Source organism: Panulirus ornatus, chromosome 69 (genome assembly GCF_036320965.1).
Source record: "Panulirus ornatus isolate Po-2019 chromosome 69, ASM3632096v1, whole genome shotgun sequence".
In the NCBI taxonomy this organism is placed as follows: Eukaryota; Metazoa; Arthropoda; class Malacostraca; order Decapoda; family Palinuridae; genus Panulirus; species Panulirus ornatus.
The window spans coordinates 16,107,724-16,121,178 of NC_092292.1; the positions used below are offsets into that span (position 1 = coordinate 16,107,724).

At 42.9% G+C, this 13,455-nt stretch overlaps 1 protein-coding gene across 1 annotated transcript in view; it reads right to left on the reverse strand.

The window, feature by feature from the left end:
- The window catches only part of Enoph (enolase-phosphatase E1), a 34,620-nt gene that overhangs the window by 17,206 nt on the left and 3,959 nt on the right, over positions 1–13,455 (reverse strand). Inside the window, exon 2 of the mRNA XM_071659965.1 lies at positions 11,815–11,916. Coding sequence (XP_071516066.1) covers positions 11,815–11,916 — 102 coding nt within the window. The remainder of the gene's footprint in view (positions 1–11,814; positions 11,917–13,455) is intronic.

A 13,455-nucleotide genomic window follows, 5' to 3' on the forward strand; every position in this document is an offset into this window, starting at 1 on the left:
ATGACTATAATGCGTTATCAAACGATTGGAATGCCTTATTAAACGAGTAATGCCTTATTAAACAATTGGAATGCCTTATTAAACGACTGTGATGCCTTAATAAACGATTGGGATGCCTTATTAAACGACTGTGATGCCTTAATAAACGATTGGGATGCCTTATTAAACGACTGTGATGCCTTACTAAACGATTGGGATGCCTTATTAAATGACCGTGATGCCTTATTAAACGACTGGAATGCCTGATGCTCTTTCTATATCAGAATGTAAATGGAAATAACTCCCCGTCTAGTGTTCAGTCCGCGCAGGACTTGGGAATGTGGTTTCAACAAGCTTCTGTGATAATAGTGTCGCTCATCAACTACGGTGGGTCTGTCTCTACCAAGGGACATGATGGAAAATGTTCTAGTTGCTTGACTCCTTTTGCTGACGGAATAACATCCAGAGTAACATCTGTTAAAAATCAATATATTACTGAGTGCAGCCTGGAGTGAATAATTTCTCTAAAACTTTGTATTCTACTTTGGTTTGATTTTCCATCAAGGAAAGTAGAGATAAGTGTAATAAAATTCATGAAGAATACCGTAATTTCTTGTTACCTGATATCTCGTACTTTGAAAGTGTTTGCTGCCAAAAAATGGAAATCGTGAATATTATGCGACTTCTTCAATAAAAACCCTTGAGATAACCAATTAAGTAAAGGTTTACTCCTTAAAACAACCTCTCCGATAAAATCCTAGAGAGAGAGAGAGAGAGAGAGAGAGAGAGAGAGAGAGAGAGAGAGAGAGAGAGAGAGAGAGAGGCATCCGGTTGCTGGAGGAATCCTAACCACTCCGGCCGGATGTGAGGAGGCGAGTCAACCGTCGCTGGGTTATCAAGGCACCTGAGCGTACTTTCCAAACCGACGCGCTAAGATGCATGTTCCTATAACACTCGCAATTTATCGCCTCCAACGTTCCTCCCTTGATTAAAGATATCGCGAGTTCAACTTTTCGCTTACAACAATTGTTTAGTGGTAAGATATTCACTGCATCAATATACTATGTATAGAAATGAAAAGAATACAAAGAAATATGTCTTTCTTGGAGATAATATTCGCTTACACCCCTGGAGTGGTATAAATAAAACTGGTGTGGTCGGCCGGTGATAATTTCTAAAAAGCACAGATATTTGGCCTTATTCGAATGCCATAATGACACGACATGACAATCTGGCTATCTACTAGGCGGTTTCCAACAATATGAATATATACATATCTTCTTTTTTTACGTTTCAGCCATCAGCATTTTCCCTCATGGCGGTCAAGTTATAAAATGACCGTGTCAGTCCGTCAACCTTGTATGGAGGGAGGTGGGGGCTGGGTATCGATGGGCGTCGTATATATACGAAGAACAACTGCCTGCTGTTATTACAGTACTTGTGCGCAATCTTGTCAATATTTCCAACAGGAGATAAACATATAAATATTGTCTGAAAAGATTGGGAAATAATATGACTGCACAACAGGCTGACAGCGTCAGTATAAATGATAAGATCTCTTGAGTTACAAACGCATTACAGTGTGAAGTATGTGCATGTACAAGATCAAGTTAAGAACAACCACACCATGCAATGAATTTCACTACCCACTGATTTCCTTACTTCTTTAGCGCATGGAAATTCATACGTAATACACTTCGGTGTAACTCCACCTGTGTAAAGTTAATCTCGCACAGCTCCTACGAGGAAAATTTGGGTGCATTTGTAGTAGTTTGTGTAAAGTTCTTACAAAAATCAGTTGAACTTTGCTTAGTGCAATGATATCTTAATGTTTATATTAATCATAAAACAATATCAGGTTAAATCTACACAAAATTCTATAAAAGACTCGCTAGCATTTTGGACATACGTCAGGTCTCTTGAGTACGTGGTCAGACAGAACTAAACTAAACCATTCTTTTTTTCTTTAGTGCCACATGCTGCACTATCAAACTTCGTGACAAAATATCTGTTTTTCCTGTTGTGTACATACATGGCTCGACTACCATGATATACTTGATCTTATCACGCAACGCCGCTGGGGGTGTGGGGCATTATTGTTATCAACCCCACTACATGCAGCTGTTTCATCACTGCTGCTTTGGAAAGACTTGTGGGTTACCTTGTCATCAAAATGTACACTTTTGACAACGAAACTTTTCTTTTAAGCATGAATTAGCTTCAACCTAAGCGAGAGGTATGACTGTGTAGTGCAATGAAATCGGCAAGTGTTCTCTGGGTAATAGTAGCTCTCCTCATTTCACAAGCCTCCTGGTTTCTAGATCTCAGTTGAAGACAAAGTTCCTTCACCTATGCACGCTGACGGGCCTTCCTGTCTTTTCCCCTCTCCTTTCCTAACACTGTGACATGTTTCTGAACCTTATTTCTCTCCTACGTAATCCGAGTGTTTACATTTTAAGTCGGGATCGGCCGCGTCCTCTAAATCACGTGATGTCCTTCGTAAAAACAAGACATGAAAATCCCATTTCCACATCGCTATGTAAGACCTGATATTTTCGCTGCTTCTCCCCGCTACTTGGCCCAGACTTGAAAGGCAGCAAGATTTTGCTTCCCTTCAAATCCTACCTCTGTGGATTATCAGTACGGGCGTTCATACGCCCCAGTACTTCACCGAAAACCAGTCTGGTAAGAGGACGTGTGGAGAGGCTTGGTGTATATGCTATCCCACTGATGCTGATGCTGGTGAACCTGCAGGTACATAATCAGCTGCTGGTGGCACAGTGTGGGTTCTGCCAGATTCCATGTTACATGGTACAACTCTGGGAAGGTCAGGTCAACCTCAAGCACCTGTTGATGATGGCCTGAGAGAGGGAATTCTGGGTTAGGCTAGCCCCGGCTCAAGTGACGATTCCTGACCACTTCACATTAATTCATCTTCTCCTCTTTTTCCTTCCTCATATATGCACTGTATGACTTGACCAGACAACGGGTATGCGATATTTCCTCCAAGGTCCTTCGTGCTTCGGGCACTTCGCCTGTCTACACCCCCAAGCCTAGAAGAGACCTTTCCGTCTGTTCGCCTTTTCCTACGTTAGCGAGGAAGCGCCATGAACGGACGACGACGACGACGACGAAGAAGAAGAAGAAAAAGAAAAAGGAATCCTCATTAGCTCACATTACTTCGATTTCGGAAGAGGCGACCAGTATTCCTAAGGGGGGAGGGGGGGTGGATATCAAAGGGCTATGCTGGTAATGACTGCATGACGAAAGTGAATGCACGCAGGGTGCTCACTCTCTCTTCAAACCCCACTTCAAACCCTCCTCCCCCCAGCGTCGACTCCTGCAGAGCTGTTTTATATTGATGTCAGGATGTAAGAAGGGCCTCTTGAGCCGGGTGCTCGTGTTCCTTCCGACGGCGAGCTGTAAAAAGCGGTCCCAGACACGTTATATATATATATATATATATATATATATATATATATATATATATATATATATATATATATATATATAGAGAGAGAGAGAGAGAGAGAGAGAGAGAGAGAGAGAGAGTGTGTGTGTGTGTGAGCGCGCGCGCCTATGAGTGCCTAAGACGTTGACATTTTACCCAAGGCAGGGATAGCGCGTAGCGCTCAACCTGCATTTTGTTTATCGCACATTATTAAATAAAAAAAAAATATCGTCAGGCCTTCACCCTACCGTGGGTGCTATTCTGCTAACGGTCCGTCCCGTTCCCCCCAACCCCACCATTCCTCCCGCCATTTCCGTCTCTGGTTTACAAAACTGTTGTTCTATGCAGCCACACACACACACACACACCCACACACACACACACACACATACAGAGTCAGTCTATCATGGCTTCATCAGAAACTGTTGTCTTACATGTGTCGAGTCTTCGTTTATATATATATTTTCCTCAGTTTTTTCCACCACTTAAATTTCTAATCTCTCTGGGCAAAAAGAGGTTCTCCAACTTTCCTCGCCCACCGCTCCAATACTTTTGCTTGGCGCCTTTTTGATCCGTTCCAAGGAACACTTAAAAGATAATTCCTTATAATGACTCTTTAATTCCAAGATAATCCAACTGATCCTTCAACCTGATGCTATGAATGGACGACTATATATATATTGCCCTCTTCTTTCTGAACGATACAGTTAAGATTTTATTAACATATAATGAATACAAGATGAATACAAATGAGTTCAAAAAAAGGAGAAAAAAAAAAGGCAACAGAGCTCCGGGTTCTAACGAGACTTGTTTGTCATAGTGGGAGAGAAGAGAGAGACTCTGGCATTTGTGTGGTAAGTGCAGGAAGACATACAGACTTGTTCAGATAGATCATGTGTTCCATCAGCTAAACTTCTCTGTAACTGTAAATTGTTTCACCAGTTCCATTTGACGTATTATCTTCATATTACTTTGTTGGCGACCATACAACATATCAGTGCTCAGGTATACTTCTATATATTCATATATATACTCAAGTATACTCATATACTTGGGTATACTCATATGCTCAAGTATACTCTTATATACTTAAGTATGGTTTTATACTCAAGTATACTGTTATTTACTCAAGTATACTGTTATATACTCAAGTATACTCTTTTATACTCGAGTATACTCTTATGCATTTTATCAATAATCAAACCTAGAGCAATTTCTATGAAAAGAGTTCTGGTGTTACTCAGGGCCTTTCTAAACCTTTCTGTAACCCAAAGCTGCACTACTTCCAGTAGCAGGGAATGTAGACTCCTTTGGAATGAAAATCATTGACGAGACTGTACACACAACAATCGCATGTTTATCAAATGGTGTCCTAGCTTCGTCTCTTCGTTGTATATCAACTGACTGTTATATTTCTCTCTTGCGTCTCTCCTGATGATGTGATTATTACACGAAAGTGCACTTAAGAACTTATCGTGTTTCATTTTCCCCGTAGACTCTTAGGATATATATATATATATATATATATATATATATATATATATATATATATATATATATATATATATATATATATATATATATATATATAATGGAGAGAGAGAGAGAGAGAGAGAGAGAGAGAGAGAGAGAGAGAGAGAGAGAGAGAGAGAGAGAGAGAGAGAGAGAGAGAGAGAGAGAGAGAGAGAGAGAGAGAGAGAGAGAGAGATCATTTTGACCATGAGCTTCCCATCTCTCTTTGTGAAAGTTCTCATTATCATACCGCCCTGTTACCTTCCTCATGTTGCAGTCTGGATGGACACCGGCGGTGCTTGGGCAAGAGCTTCCTCATTTTACGACGCCTCTTACATCTTGAGAAACATTTACCTCACTTCCAATCTCTTTCCAAGCTGACCCCTCGCAAGGCGTCATCGTTCTATCTTCAGACATCATTTCGTGAGGAAAACAGAAATAGTGGAAACAACTCACGTGTATCAATCTCATGATTATCTTTAGGTATTCTACTTGCTAATAAGATAATGTATCCAGTTATCTTTACCCTCTAGAATGATCTTTACTAAAGAATCTATAGATATCTTTACTAACCCAAGTTAATTTCTCTTTCTGAAGACTTTGGTTCTGTCTCATTCCAGCCTTTTCTCGGGAATTAAGACGGTGGCATGCCTTCGTGGGCCGGTCTTATGGGCGTCAGTCATCAGCAAGTGTCATGGCACGATCGACTGCTTCTGACGTCACTAACTGGACTCCTGCCCAGGCAACTCCCCATGCCAAGGTGACTCACATGGTCCTGTGACCTTACCGCATGACACACCCCTCGTGGTGTGACTCTACCACACACCATATCCCTCCCTCCTCCGGTGTGGACATGGCATACGTCAAGGCTTACGGGTTTAGCACCAGGACCAGGAGCTTCGTCCCTAACAGCAGTATGATGGGCCCCACTTCAGACACGACTGTACCACCAGGCTGGTGGCTTAGCACTGTTTTCACATCAGTTCTGCCCCTTAGCTTAAGAGGGAGACTCCTACACTTCTCACACACCCTGACCGCCCAACATGCGTCCTTGCTTCAGGCAGCGGAATTAAGGTAATCCAACCATACCTCTAATGTAACCTGGGGAGGACATCATTCCCTTTCTTCTCCCAAGTCACGGTATAGATCAAGTTACCTCGTCTTCCCAGGTCACTAAAGGTCAAGTTAGGCAGCGGGGGCTGAAGCCGGCGTCACGAGCCAGATGACCTTTTCCCTCCATTGTGATCACAATGCGCCAGGTCGTCCATGGGGGGGATTCCCTCCCTCCTCCCACTCCCTCCAACCCCCTTTCCTGCACTGACATATATAACGCTTCCCCTTTATCAGCAGCTGTTAATGAGTCGTGGTGGGGTGAGGGGGGTTGAGGGGAGGAGGAGGAGGGGGTTTCCGGCCGGGTCAGAAACCTCAGTGGAACCGCCCCTTGGGGGACGCCTGCATGTGTTTCAGTTGCCAGACGAGTTGGAGGTGAGAGTGTGACGGGTTTCTTCTGGTGGGGGACGAGGCACAGTGCTTGAGGAGAAGTGTGCCTGTGTCATGAGGATATGTCACCAGGGTATGTCGTGTGTTGAGGACATGAGACGAGGATGTGTAGTGTGTTGTGGACATGGCACTAAGTTGTGTAAGTGGTGAGGGCATGAGACTAGGGTATGTCATGTGCTGAGGACATGGTACTATGTTATGTGCGTGGTGAGGACGTGAGATTAGGGTATGTCGTGTGTTGAGGACGAAGCACTAAGTTGTGTGTGTGTGTGTGTGTGTGTGTGTGTGTGTGTGTGTGTGTGTGTGTGGTGAGGACATGGCACTAAGGTATGTCGTGTGGTGAGGACATGACACTAGGGTATGTCGTGTGGGAGCATATGACCTATGTTGCGTGGAGAGGGCACGACATTCGGGTATGCCGTGTGGTGAAACATGATACTGGAGTGTGTTGTGTGGTGAGGACGCAACAAGGAGGGGGCATGTGGGAAGGATCTGTTGTGTTCATCTCTTGAATCCGACGGTACGACCCGTGAATTCGTGTATGATGGCCTGGCTCTTGACCTTACCATAACACCTAATCATCGTATCGTCGTGCACAGAGGTCGTACCGTCGTGGTCAAGGGTTGTTCCTTCCTGCTCAAGGGTCGTACCGTCGTGACCAAGGGTCGTATCGTCGTGCTTAAGGGTTGTTCCTTCCTACTCAAGGGTAGTATCGTCGTGCTCAAGGGTTTTTCCTTCCTACTCATGGGTCGTATCGTCGTTCTCAAAGGTTGTTCCTTCCTACTCAAGGGTCGTATCGTCGTGCTCAAGGGTCGTACCGTCGTCCTTAAAGGGTTCCATTTCAACGATCTCCAGGTTACTCTTAGAAAGGATACATCTCGCAGCGACTCCATTTGTCGACCAAGAACTAAAACTCGCGACCCTAAACGGTCATCACTCGCTTGACCCAGTTCCACCTCTTTCAAACCACACACCTTTATCCCACATCATGACCTTGTTTCCCATAGTTTTCACTCCGACCCACATCATTCGATCTGAAACCATCCAGGTTTCTACTTGGGTCTCGAAGCATGACTTCACATTACTCGAACAGAGACCATCCAGATTTCTTCCTGGGTTTCGAAGCATGACCTCACATTACTCGAACAGAGACCATCCAGTTTTCTTCCTGGGTTTTGAAGCATGACCCACATTACTCGAACTGAGACCATCCATGTTTCTAACTAGGTTTCGAAGTATTTTCCTTCCGCCGATAGAGCAGATCTAATTCCTAGTTCTCGTTACCTTAATACCACGCTTGGGATTTCTTCTCTGAGAGCATCAAATGCCGTGGGATTCAATGCCCTGTACCCAAGCTTACCTTGAGACCTGGTCTTCAAGGCCACATATACACGTACCCATGTGTACAGACGTGTTTACATACGCATACACATGTAGTGATATATACGAAAATGCAGTGTCTTATACGGTGAGAAAATAGTACAGCGACGAAAACACACCTGTGGTCTGCGGGACATATTTTTCAACAGTGTTGGAAAAAAAAATTTAAGGTTTCTGTGCACCAAAAACGGGCAAGACGGTCCTGAAAGAATGAATAGTTATGTATCTTTTCTAAACTTTAAATGACCCCTTGAACATGTCCAGATATCAGCAATGACCCAAGAGAAACTACTTAATGCGCTGATAATACTTTGAACCGACCTGGACTGTGTGTTTGGAGATGAGAATGAGTTTTTGTGGAAAAAGTTTTAGCGGTGGGGGGTTGTGGTCAGCGAGGATAGGGAGTTTAGAAGCTGAGCTGGGCTGGTTATCTGGGCTTGAGGCTGGAGGTCATACTACCACCACTACTACCACAATCACCATCACCACCACTACCACTATTACCACCATCACCACCACTACCACTATTACTACCATCACCACCACTACTACCACCATCATCACCAACTTTGTTTTGACATACTTGAGAACAATGTTTATTGTCTCGTGAAGGGACAGGCGGCCCTCACAACAGTCACACACACTCCAACTCGCCACCGTTACGTCCTAGCACCAGAGATCCCTTGTCATCAAGCCCAACCCAACCACTGAGGACAATGAATAATTCAATATGTTTGTGGAAAGATTATCTGTTTGGTACTCTCTTTTAACCTTACCATGGCCCCTATGGCAATGCCTCTCACCTTGCCATAAACCCTACGGCAATGCTTCTCACCTTGCCATAGTCCCATGGCACTCTCTCCTTTTGCCATAGCCTCTCTCTCTCTCTCTCTCTCTCTCTCTCTCTCTCTCTCTCTCTCTCTCTCTCTCTCTCCCTCCTACGACACCCTCTCTCCCCTTGCCATAGCCCCTGTCTCTATCATCTATAGTCGCACACTCCGGCTCTCTGATCAGTTCAACTAACCGTTCAATATATCAATGATAATAATCAAATAATAATAATTATCATTATTATCATCACACGCACAACTCTCGCCGTGTTGTGGTTCTCATGTCTACTGTACACACGTAAGACCCCAGGTTCGAGCTCTGGCGAGAGCATGGGTTTTAATAAGGAAGGTTCAAGGGACGAGGCCCTCCACCAGTGTCAAAGTATTCTCCGTGTACGGTACAAATAGGTGACTACACACACTGTACAGCAGACCGTCTCAGGCCATACACGGGCGACCATTACTTTCTCCCAGACATCTCGGAATCCCAGTTTCTTTGTGGCCGTAGAAGCGAATAAATGTCTAGACCAGAGTAACACACACACACACACACACACACACACACACACACACACACACACACACTGCGCGCAAGGAGCTCTCTCACTCTGACTATGCAAATACGTAATTACGAAACAAGTAATTACTCATTCATTCCCATCATTCTGAGACGGATCACAGTATTCTCAGGTGGCTACTCTACAAACTCAGTTGTTCCTCAAGTAGAGTTGAAACTCCCTTCTACATTTAGGGAGTAGACTGTATAAAAGTACCTCCTCTACGGGTATTTAGAAAGTTTGTACCACTTCATTCTACATGGACAAAGATGAGTCCTGCAATCCTCACCTTCACAGCCCCAACAACCTCGTCTCTACAGGTATTGAGAAGAAAGGCTCCAACAATCTCAGAGGGCTCTCCTGGAGTCGCATCTCTGCAGCTATAGAGAGGGCTCCTATCATCTCATATCTACAGCTGTACAGGAGGCTCCTGCAGCCTCGTCTCTAAAGCTTTAAAGAAGGCTTCAACAATCTTAACTGAAGCTAAGAAGACAGTGACAATCTCATGTCTCCATCTATAGAGATGACCCCTACAGTTTCATCTGTACAGCTGTAGTGAAGGCTGCTACAATCACACCTCTGCAGCTGCACAAAAGCCTCATGCAATCACACCTCTATAGCTGCACTAAAGCCTCCTACAATCACACCTCTACAGCTGCACAAAAGCCTACAATCACACCTCTACAGCTGCACAAAAGCCTCCTACAATCCTCATCTCGATAGCAATAGAGAATTTCACATCTGCAATAATGACAAATCTACATCTTCCCAGATTGGCAACATATTTCAAGCTTTCCTGGAGCAATCATATTAATTAAGTTTATGTCTACGAGGACTACGAAATCGGTTTGTTTCTACTTGTCCTTGACTGTGAAGCGGACTTATGAAATATGTATGACAACAAATGTCACGGACGCATCCTCTCCCATCTAGCCTTGCTAACTCACATTACCGCCCTCGCCACAGTATGTTTCAAGAAATCAAACAGTTTCACACATTTCATTCACTATATATACGTAATAATACATAGAAGTCAATAAACCGAACTAAGTGGCAATAGAATATACTGAACAGAAGTGAATTATATTTCAGTGGGAACTGGTGCCGCGGCGGAGAATACTGTACGTTTCAGTGGTACCTGGTGACCTGAGTAAACATTATGGTTGAGAATTTTCGATATCACCTACAAGGACAGGAAGAGATGTTAATCTAGTATTACTCCACGCTAAATGCTGTAATTTTTCGTTCTACCTTTTCACTCTTCCCTTGTTCACACCATTATACATTTTTCACTGCGCCACAAAATGTCACGTTCATTCCAAGCCAACTTTCCTGTTAAATTCCCTTCACGTCAGGACGTAATGAACACTAGATGTATAGCTATCACTTGTCTTCAAGCCTCCATCAGCAATAACAAGATAAGATGTATTAACTCTGAAAGCATGGATCACACTTCACATATTCCACTATTTACAAAAATGAGTATCAAACCACAAAATATATATTTTGTTTTTCTTATCACCGTGACGTTACAACAAATATCTCCTGTTCATATACGGTAACTCAGTCTTCGCGGCAACTGCAAGACTAAACAAATTTTCAGCAGTTCCCAGCAATATGCAGATGAAACATAAGGTCCTTGAGGATCTTGTTTTATCAGATAACGAAGTAACCAAACATTTTCAGTCGTTTTTCGTACCACATCAGGTACTGGAGGATTTTCAGTCGTCTGTAACACCACCTTTGGAGTCCATGAAATTCTCAAAGATTCCTAGTGCCGTCTAGGGCGTCAATAATATCAAGGGTTCCTTATATTACCTTATGGACCCCCTTTTTTCGTTTCTATTTTCAGTAGTTGTTAGTTATCATTTCCAGACAGATATGGATCTATTGTCTTCGATGTTTCTAGACATCAAAACCAAAGTTGTGTGTGTATATATATATATATATATATATATATATATATATATATATATATATATATATATATATATATATTCTTTATAAAAGCAGATATTAAAAACAGGTTCTACTCCCGACAACTGTTTCACAAACCAGTCGGTGGACCGGATCTCACGCATTACGATTTGATCTCACGCGGCGATGCTCAAGAGCCAAGGACGGTAAGAGGAGGCTTAGGTTTCTTCTTTAAGACTGAGACAAACACTCATAAAATGATTAATTTGAGACAAACTCACGGAAGATGACGATGAATGGAGTAGACACACGGGGAAATTTTGATGATAATTCTTTTCGTCTTTGGTCTAAGGATCCGGTGGAGTTCAAATGTCCTTATAGAAGTTTTCTTTAAATAGAATATAAAAATGACTATAAAAGGCACAAAAGAATAGGGAAGCAAAGAAAATTATGCCAAAGTTTTGGAGCAAGTGGAAAACCTGTCTTGTGAATAGGGTCATGTCAAAGCTGTTACGGTAAGACGAGGTAAAAAAAAAAATAGCTCCAAAGCTTTGAGGCGCAAGGAAAAAGACATATCACAACGGCCAATACATAATTACGCGTTTCTACGCGTCTTTAGAGTGATTTTTTTTTTCTCTCGTAAAACTTGAATTACTTGTCGCATTCAGAGATCGCATCTGCAGCTTACCTGTCTCCTGAGGGCGTCTACGTCCTTCTGCGTCTCCTCAGAGTCCCACGTCTCCTCCAGGAAGGTCTTAAGCTCCCGCCTCACGTATGGAAACAGCTCCTCCTTAACGCCCACGGAGGGAAGAGAGAAAGAGACCAGATTAGAATCGGATTGTGCAAATTTGATGTGGTTGATATGAACACGAAAAAATCTTGAGAGAGAGAGAGAGAGAGAGAGAGAGAGAGAGAGAGAGAGAGAGAGAGAGAGAGAGAGAGAGAGAGAGAGAGACTCTAAATAGTTCTAAGTTCCATCAACAAAACAATACCTTCACTTTTACCAAACATCTTTACCCATTGTTTCGTGTGTGGACACTGCCAGCCATTTCCGGGGACACATGTTCGTCAACAACCCAGCACGATATATTACGACAAACTTGGAAAATACGTTTCAACTGTCCAATTATGATATACCTCTTAGGGAAGCAGGATATGAAATACACTCTCAAACATTAAGACATTGTGGTATATATATATATATATATATATATATATATATATATATATATATATATATATATATATATATATATATATATAACAGGAACGTCCCACATTGGAAAAGAAACCTGAAACATGACCCACCCATTGACCTGAGGAGAGGGTGGGGATAATCCACTGAATAGCACAAGCCACAATCAGATCAGGTGACCACTACCCACAACTTTTTGGGGACGATGGCCTGGTGTTTAACCAGAGCCCTGCTGAAATACGCATTTCCTGTGTTTTCGTTCTGAATGGAGAAAAGGTATTGACCGCAGTGGACTCAAATTTTCACAGCACGACGTAACTTCGCATCAGTGTATTCAAGTTTCAGTTTCCAGGACCATAGGAAAACCAGATCGCCTAGTAAGGATCAGCGTCTCCAAGTTTCAATTTCATGAACAAAAGGAACCCTAGATCGTCTGATAAGAATCAGCGTCTCCAAGTTTCAGTTTCATGGACCAAAGGAACCCTAAATCGCAAAGCACGAGTCCATGGATTCATTAGGTAGTAATTCCAACCTTCAGGTGCCAGTGGTACGAGAGCTGATACGACAGTGACTTAAAGGCTTTAATGAACAGCAGTACGAGCGTTTATGATACGGTACGAAAGGTCACGAGACAGTGATTCAAGGCTTCACAAGTGAGTGGTACAAGTGTTCATGAGGCACTGAATCAAGATTTCAAGAGACAGTGGAACGATGAGACAGTGAATCGAGGCTTCACGGGTCAGTGGCCCAAGGGCTCATGAAAAGGTGACCATTAATTCTGCAAACAGACCCTTAACAGGAGCCTTATATCCTTCTTGGCAGACAGTCAGTGTAACTCCTGTCCGTACTGACAGCCAAAGGACACAGAAAATAGGCTCTAAATGAACAACTTGTCTCAAAGGGGGGATCAAGTAGGAATAAACCTCTGCCAGATAATGTTGTATAAACGCGAATTACACCCATACTTAATGATAATCCAATGTGCATATCAACATGCAGTCTCCTAAAGGACAAAAAAAAAAAAAGAAGAAATGACAGACACAAATATATAAAGAGAAAATGAAGGTAGATCATTAAATAACCGCGAGTCGAAGAAGAGACATCATACGTACATACGAACCTCCAGCGTGCCAT